Raw genomic sequence first — 9384 nt, 5'->3', positions numbered from 1 at the left:
TAAAATGAAATTGCCACGACACTAGACATGGGCATAGCCTATGGCTAACTATTGAAAATACCATGGTGAGAAGTACGACGGCACAGCAAAGTTAAAAGGGTACTACGGTACTTTTCGTAAAATGCATCACTCTCTTGCTTTGCTCAATTGCGGAAGGAAAAGGTCAGTTTTGCGAATATTAGAGCCGCCCGAAGATGGTCGCATAAGACAGCGCTATGGCGTACATTACTGTGGTCAGCTATTAGCGCTTATATGAAGCGCAGCCCAGCAATGTTGCACATAGCGGTCAAAACGGCCACCATGTAAAATCCACGGTGCGCAAAACAATGGAGTACTGCAACGAATTATGAGGCACAGCAGACAGTTCACAAGTGAAGTGGCCTGAGGTGAGTCCAGCTCCACAGTGTAAAGATGGGCTTACGTTGAATTTGCACAACGCCGCAGTGATATCAGAGCTAACAACGTGTACTGCAGGGAAAGGTCGTACACACATAAACAACAAAAGAAGAGAAAGCGCTACTCAAGAAACAGTTCTGGCAGGAAACAGGTTTCAACTCAATCGAAAAACGGGCACTTTGAAGCAGGGTTCATCTTGGAACCGGCGGGACAACCGAAGGCTTTGGCAAACGGCGCGAAGTTCATGACCGCCTTGTTACAGTCGCCGCCATAGATGTTGTCGGCAGGCGTCGAAGCGCAGGAAGGCAGGCATGTGGTGATGAAGAACACCTTCTCCTCGGTCAGTTCCTGTGAATAAAAGGACAAATTTGTATTTTCTATATTCCCTGCAAACGCTCGAAAATGTTTTACAATTAGGTTCCTTGTTACTTTTAAAATTACGAATTACATATGCTAATGTAATATGAGCGTCGAAAATAATTTGACTTCGGTATGAAGCGTTATTTCAGTGACTTGAAACATATTTGACTTATACAGAATTGTTTCCTTTGTTTGCCTGGCAATTTGCCGCAAGGCAGGTGGGAAATAAAATAAATAAAATACAACCTTGCAACTATATCCTGCGGGAACACAAGCAGTGTCTATGCAAATGTATAGTCCGTCATCGAGGTGGTGTTTTTTCAGGTGGAGTGCTCAGCGATTTAAACGCTATACTCGGACCCTATGATGGCTGGCGCTTTTTGTTCCACAGAAGAGCGCTGCATGAACCCTGAGGAAGCAAATCCAATGATAATAAATTGCAAAGGCTCTCGCTTTCATGATACGCCAGCCACAAAGCATCAGCTCGGTGTCCCCAGCTCCCACCAGTGTCGCATGCAGCACTGGCAGCCATGCGCTTCGAGTATCGCGTTTCAATCGCAGAGCACTGTACAACTGGTTTCAGCCTAGCCAATATAATTACTTTGCTTCCATTTTTCGGTGTTATTTAACGGCCTTGAAATGGCCTACATTATTGTGACTTCAATAAATATATGGAACGCCGTACTTACTAAGCGTATTTTCTGATGCAGACGACGGTTACAAACCTGGCGCAGAAGTTTAAAACATCGGAAATAATAACAATCGATAAATGACCTCGTTGGGTAATTTCGCGTAATCCAGGCGCCCTGATTAGAGTAATTGCAAGAGCGCCACGATGAAATATTTGCGGTGGAATGAACACTTGCCATGAAGAAGAGGTCTTTAAGGCCCTAAAGCAAAGTCTATAGAGAGCGTACACGTCATTTGCACTTATCTGTTAACGCAAAGTATATTTTCCTGTGTTACATATGTGAGGTCGAAATGTGATCTGACGCCAATTGCCAGTAATGTCCACTTCTTCGTTGCAATTACAATGTCACTACATCTTTCCCGACAATCATGGAGTTTATGAACACTATATGATATGCATTATGAGTACGCATTTGGGCTGGTTTGTTCATGATTACGAGCAATAAAAGCAGCGCTAAAGAACCGGACGAGGGAATAACGAGCGCTGTTGTCTGTGTCCCTTCACTCGTACTGTTGTTTAGCGCTGTTTTTTATTTCTCGTGATATGCATTATGTTAGTCCCTAAAACATTGTCTGCGAACAGAATCACAACAGCGTCATATTATTTGATTTATTTCACTACATGGCTTCTATATTATAGCAATCATTATTGATAAATAAGTTGCAGGTCATCGTTTCCGAATCGCAGCGAGTATATTATATTAGACATCACGCATTTTTTTGTAATTTAATACGACGGCGTTTGTAGAAGAAAGGTCTTAAAAGTTCATTGAGGGAATTTTTCTGTCCTTTACGATTTCATTTCAGGCAGTCTTTAATAACAAGACTGCCGCTATGAATGCAATGTTGGCGCAGATGCTTCAATTGTTGCTTGAAATTGTATCTGTGTCCTTGTTGTTTCATGTCATCATACTTCTACGAACAAATGACCCCTTATAGTATTTCTGAAAGGTAGAAGAGTTGGTTACCGGCATTACGAAACATAGTTTATACACTGTAAGGTGAGACACATATGAAATGCACAAGGTGGTTCATGCGCGTCAACTCATTTCATTATACAAGTGATTACATACAGGTATGATGGGCTCACATTTGCGACAAAATTTGACTATAGATTGACACATCGTAACACGCATTACTAATTTTATCTATGACGAAGGTAGCACATATTGTTCAAGTAATAAATTTTTACATTCCGGATATGGAGAGGTTTGCTATTGCATTGATCGACTTCTTGTTTGGAAAAAGGTGTTGTAAATAAAGGTACACTTTTATCCTTACATTTTTCAGAGAATTTGTGCGCTGTCACATTTTGTTACTTTTGCAGGAATTGCTAAGACCAAACCTACGCAGAATACTCCCTGAGCCTGGCATTGAGGCACCTTGGGGTGCCTTTAATGCCTCCTTCTGCAGTGAGTGTTGCGTTCGACAAAGCAGGAGTCGCACTAACGACAGTCTGCAGGAGCATCGTGCGCAGATTCAGGAGTTAATGGGGTGTGGACGAGAACACCAAGGTATCCTGAATGTTATGAAACATGATTAAAGTTTTTTGAAAGAGGAAACACCAAATGCGCAGACTGGATACCACACATCGACTGACCTGACCAAAGGGTGATTACGCACGTAAATTCCTAACATTCATAGCAAAATTTCTCAACACGTGTCATGTAACCGTTTTTGTGGACGATCCACGCACAACATAAAGTTATTGGTTCAAGTAATACTTCCTTTATCCGAGACCCCTGTAGAAGGTGTGCTAATGTAGCTATTGGTTCATCGTAAGGAAGAGGCCTAGCAAAAGAATCATTTACCTTCCTTATACTTCTGAAGTACATGAGTACTGTCAACATTCAGTGTGTTCGACATCTTTTACAATGTTTTATGAGTCGTCCACACCCCATTAACTCCTGAATCTGCGCACGATGCTCCTGCAGACTGTCGTTAGTGCGACTCCTGCTTTGTCGAACGCAACACTCACTGCAGAAGGAGGCATTAAAGGCACCCAAAGGTGCCTCAATGCCAGGCTCCGGGAGTATTCTGCGTAGGTTTGGTCTTAGCAATTCCTGCAAAAGTAACAAAATGTGACAGATTCAGGAGTTAATGGGGTGTGGACGACTCATAAAACATTGTAAAAGATGTCGAACACACTGAATGTTGAAAGTACTCATGTACTTCAGAAGTATAAGGAAGGTAAATGATTCTTTTGCTAGGCCTCTTCCTTACGATGAACCAATAGCTACATTAGCACACCTTCTACAGGGGTCTCGGATAAAGGAAGTATTACTTGAACCAATAACTTTATGTTGTGCGTGGATCGTCCACAAAAACGGTTACATGACACGTGTTGAGAAATTTTGCTATGAATGTTAGGAATTTACGTGCGTAATCACCCTTTGGTCAGGTCAGTCGATGTGTGGTATCCAGTCTGCGCATTTGGTGTTTCCTCTTTCAAAAAACTTTAATCATGTTTCATAACATTCAGGATACCTTGGTGTTCTGTTCATCCGCATTCTCGTTTTTTGTCATTTTCTTTACCGTATGTGTAAGCATATTTCTAGAACACTTGCTGATTTTACTGTGCTCTTATATTTAATTGCAAAATGTCTGTCTTCGAAGAACCGAAATCTCTTGAGCATACAGGTTAATAGCATGCTAAAAGCTATGGGCGACTCTAACATATCTTTCAGTGGACGAATCACTTCTGTAACTGTTGGGTTATCAGCAATGAAGTGAAGCAGAATTCTGACATCCGTGGAATCTACATGCCACTTCGTTGTGCAATCTTTTATCTAACTGCTATTTGTGTCAGCATCATAATTCACTTAGCCACATCTCCCACAGGCCCCGGAATCTTCTCGTAGAAATGTTAATATTGCATATTATCATATTTCCTTACATTCATAGGTTCCAATCAGCTCGAATAACGTTTTTGCCCTCCCATATTCAGCAAAATGAAGGAAAGATGATATTTTCAGTGGAAGGGCTGAGCTAGTAGATAATCTGATTCACAACATTTATAGGCAACAAGTTATCCACAATACTAGAGCCATACCCATTGCTTAAAGGCTCTTGAACAATTCTGCACATCTGAAAGTTTCTTGAATTGGGACAAGCAAAGAATGCTTTCTTAATGAGATGGACTAATGCTCATGTGATTGTTTTGTCAAGCGCATGTGAAAAAGCCCCAGTACCCACGCGTTGCTTTATGATGTTGATCTGCATTGATTAATGTTACGTCGACGAACTGTTTGAGCACCCCAAAGATAAGCGCATTACTGCTGATGCTGCTACATATTCGGGTCAGGTATAAACCAACACATTAAAAATATCATTAGGGGCACATTCATTTTATTGATTTTATAGTGTTTTCATGATTTCCTGCCATGGTCACTGTTGCTAGGCATCCTATCACATAATTAAATACCTTCTGCAGACATGAGAAGTTGATTAGAATATTCCGAAACTTTTAGCCACTGCAGCTATAGATTCCTTCATTGATAGGCTCTTTTCGTCACTGCCAAATAAGGGTTCTTACAGCTGATTACTTGTGCCTATAAACCACCCTCACTGGATGAAAGTTATTTTCAGAAATAGCTGTAAGGTTCATAATTTATTTGTAGTCAAACCTGGGTCAAACAAGTACATTTTGCCGATGACAAACAGTAATGGTTCATATCAGTTAACAAAACATTATGCAAACTTTTGTGGTCATTCATCAAAAACCTATTTGCAGCTTTCAGAGTGTCATGATGTTTCAGCGTGACCAAAAGGTAATAATAATTCTCACATGATGTGAAGTTTTCAACATATTCTGTGTGAAGTGTCTGCAACTCTAGTAATTCGCTATCATTTTTCTGAGAACCTGAGATTACCAAAACATACTTGGTGTCGGGGAATCACATAGCCAGCACTGTCAAATCATTTGTTGTGCTAGGTTGAAATCTTCTTATAATATCAGTTTTTTTCCAAGAGTATAGAATTGTTTTGTTTGTCAGAATCCTTCCTATCATGCACTGCCATCTCAATGTACCAAGCTTTTTCGTGTGCCTTGATCCTTATGTTCCAGGTGGCAAAGAAAGCACAAACACCTGCTTTTTGAAACGCATACATGGCTGCATGGAGCACCTAGGTCGTCAGGGTGTTAGGTGTTTTTGGAGAGAAAATATTCGTAATGATGCCTTATGTGTGCAGCCCTAGTAGCTAAGTGTGTGCCTCTTTGCCTGTGCGAAAATATCACGCTTAAGGGTAGCGTTAAGTGTTCCTGTGTTGATTTTTTGACATCCTATAGAAATGTTCACGTTTAAGCATAACAGCGAAATTATAGTTGAATTGCTGCTTTGCGTGATTTGGAAAATTCAGCTTCAGAGCAGTACTCGTACAAGTGCTGGATCAGGTGGGGAAATGTTTCAGCAAGGAGACTTGTCTTTGCTTGCGCAACAATTATGTTATATAGTTTACTTTGCTCTGCTCCATGGGCATTTAGGAGAATGCGTGGGTGAGTAAAGTACCGTGCGGTAAGTTGGGACGCTCAATATATTGAAATGCTCAACGGGGGATGCGATGGCGAGATGTGCAGAGAGCGGTTTTGGTGTTTGTGCCTGCGTCTGTTATATAACGCGAGGCGCCTTCTGATGCAAGTGACACGTCGGCTTCTTCAGGTTTTATGGGCGAGCCCTTTTCCCCGCCTACAAAATGTTATCGCTCAGCGTGAGACACTTCCGCATCTATCAGAAATTTGTCGAGTGTTATAAATTGATTGCATGTGTGGCGCGAAGTGGGTAGAACTTTCTGGAATTCACGCGGGCACTACCGATTACCCTGGGATGATTGAGACGCATGCTTAAAAGCCGACGCGCTTGACCAGCAGATAAGATTTCCGACGATTGTCAAATGTGTTCGCTGCTATCGCCCTTTTTTCTTTAGGGTAATCTGTTTTTGAGGGCACAGGTTAGCCGAATAAAACGCTAGTTCATGTCCAGTTTTGCTGCTTTCTTCACCGACACTACTGCGTAACACAGGAATGTTAGAAAAGCTCTCATTATATTTGTTGAAACTTATGTACCCTGGGGCCGCAATACGTATGTAACACTGATGATTTTCGATACGTGCCCCTGGGGTCTCAGTGTATATGCAGTTTTTTAATGAACCTCTTTGACACCAAGTGCTGTATATGCGAAAGTGTATGAGACTGAGTATGAGCCACCGCTTAATCAAATTCTTTCTGTGAAATTTTCTGTCTTACTTGATTGCTAGTTTAAATCTAATTGATTTGGTCAATTAACTTTTGTTTTGCCAAAAATAGGATTGTACTATAATTCTGGGACATTTGACTGTAGAACTACAATAAATTTCCAGAGATTCAACTACTTTGTGATACATTCTGGCTCTTTTCAAGGGACCCATAGCACTAAACAAACATAAAAAACTCCTTTCAACTTCGTTATATGCCTAATAAACTTCCAGAACTCCCTGGAAAGCATCTGAAAAGGATCCAAAAAGCACTCCTAAAACATTTATTTCAAACTCCCTTAATTAGGCCAAGCTGCTTAAAGGTGTCGATAGTAACTCCCAAACATTTTTTTATACATTGCAATAAAAAGAAGAAAAATGCATTCCTAGAACTGCGCACAAGAGTTCCCTTCAGCAAAGCGCCTAAAATATGGGACCACTCCCTCCCAAATTCACACATAAGCACTCCTACAAGGAGCAAAATTATTTTGCAAAGGACTCCTTCAAAACTACCCCAAGAAGCCAAGCAACACCGACAACTCCCAGTGCTTCTCCTATAAATTCCCAAATGAACCAAACTAACATGCCGAAGCTAAATTAAGAAGCTCCTAGGGCACCTCATAAAACACTGACAGTTGGGGTGTTTGGAGGCTCAATAAATTACTCCTGATATTATACAGAAACACCTGATGCTCTCGTGTTCACACCAGCAATAATAAGCTCCAAAAGCACCTCATAACATAGTCCATGGTCCCGGCGTTCAAAGCAGCAGTTAAAAGAATCGTCCAGTGTTCCCTATAAAGGAGTGCTACACATCTTAATAACATGTCTTGGCTTAGAAAAATGGAGGCAAATATATTTTAACATTTTTTACGAAAAAGAATCCATATCCATCCCATGTTCTTAAGTGATGAACCACTCGTCCCATATGAAGATACTTAAATTTTTTAAAAGCCACAAGAATCATACAAGAACTGTAGCGTATTTCATGTTTTATATTTTTTCTTGGCCATTTACACAATTTTACCGCATTTCAAGAAATAAGCTAATCCGAAAAACATGTGCTTGGCGCTTTATAGTCTGCACGGCTGCTGCGCCATAAAAATTCCAAATCATCATCATCCCAATAAAGGTTCCAGCGGCAATCTCCTTCAAAGGAGCTATAAAAAACTCCCAAGGCAACGCAAAACTCTCGCAAAGTTGGTATTCAGGAGAGAAAGAAAACACCCCAGATTCCCCATAACACACCAAAAAGAAGAACGTGAACAAAAACTCCGTCCCGAAGTTTGTTGGTCTGTCCTTAGCGTGTGAGTTATGCAGCGAGCGTAAAACTGTCTAAAAGGGTAAAACCTGTTAGAATTGTATGAACACGCTCATGTATGCGAATACGAGAATAACCGTCACTTGCTCGAGATTTTCCATTTGCTTCTCGATGTATCTTATTCCTTGTCTTCAAAGCACACCACACCACAGCATGTAATTCCTCTTTAATCCTCACCACTGTCTTCCTGTCTCTTAGCATTACACCTAACAGTATTTTTTCGTTTCATCACGGGTTGGCTAACAAATTCAGGTTCCAGTTCCGATCATGAATCAATTGTTAAATTTGAACATAAGCACGGTGCGTCTAACAATAGTAAGCACATATAGGGTAATCAATGAAGGCTAGATCATGCACTCACAAATGCTATATTTAAGATTACTTAAGTCTTTTTGCTCATTCACACATATAGGGCTACGGTTTCCTCAGTTTGTACTGAAATAACATTTAGAGTAGCCATATTGTAGCGCTGGTGATTGTAGGCACGTGGTAGACTGGTAGTCACGGATGGGAATCGCTCTTCCTGAAACTTTCTTTCTTTGTCACAGAGAGGTGTTTGGAATGGGAATTTTCGTCTGCACGACTTTTACGCGAATACGTATCTTTGAAGCTGCTGTTATTCCGATATATTTGGTAGCATATGCACCACTTAAATATGCAACTGTGGTGAAAATATATATGTTATGTTACGCAATACAAAATTCATTCGTCTGTAGTTACGTGTCTTAGTCACAGAGGGCGACTCGCTAACGCAGTTTCAATGAATTGCCACTTGTGTCGTCTAAATCAAGATTTCTCTAGCTTAGACGTCCTATTTGTATGTATGATGGTCAGGGGCAGAATTCGCCAGGCGGAATTAATAATAAGTAAATAAATAAATAAACTTACGAACAAATTTTGGCGTAAGACAAATTTGTTCAGCAAGCTTGTGATGCTCGCCGCTGCAAAGAGGAGGGCTGTAGTCGCAAAAAGTTGTGCATGCAATGGTAGCGTTAGTGCTATCTATAGTATTTGAGCCAACAGTAAGCGTAAGTCGATTAACAAAACCTAAAGGGCCGGTGTAGCTGCCAACGCAAAAATAAATTTATACGATAAGGGAGTCGCAGTCTTACGAAGATAATTATGTCTATATGTGCCGTTCGTGCTGGCACGGGTAAGCGTTGCAAGGGGCGGCTGCGGCTTACTAGCCAGGGGCCACAACTGATAGCCAAGGATAGCACATGCTTGTAACTTTGTGGCGCGCTCTTATTTGTCATCTCAAAGTGCACTGAACAGTTTTAGTGCATAATTGTACTGAGCGTGTGCTACTTTGATAGGTAGTAACACTAATGCTGTGCTGCCAACTTTTGCTTAATATCTAATAGGCTGTGTTGCCTTACGCGTGCAAT

At 41.0% G+C, this 9384-nt stretch overlaps 1 protein-coding gene across 1 annotated transcript in view; it reads right to left on the bottom strand.

Annotated features, from left to right (window-relative positions):
* Positions 1–28: 28 nt before the first annotated feature.
* LOC135908737 (endothelin-converting enzyme 2-like) overlaps positions 29–9384 on the bottom strand; it is a 38493-nt gene continuing 29137 nt past the window's right edge. Inside the window, exon 7 of the mRNA XM_065440588.2 lies at positions 29–744. Coding sequence (XP_065296660.1) covers positions 556–744 — 189 coding nt within the window. The 3' untranslated portion in view covers positions 29–555. The remainder of the gene's footprint in view (positions 745–9384) is intronic.

This window comes from Dermacentor albipictus, chromosome 7, assembly GCF_038994185.2.
Source record: "Dermacentor albipictus isolate Rhodes 1998 colony chromosome 7, USDA_Dalb.pri_finalv2, whole genome shotgun sequence".
Taxonomy (NCBI): Eukaryota; Metazoa; Arthropoda; class Arachnida; order Ixodida; family Ixodidae; genus Dermacentor; species Dermacentor albipictus.
Note: the sequence above shows the minus strand (reverse complement) of the source record. Positions and strands in the feature narration are given on the sequence as shown.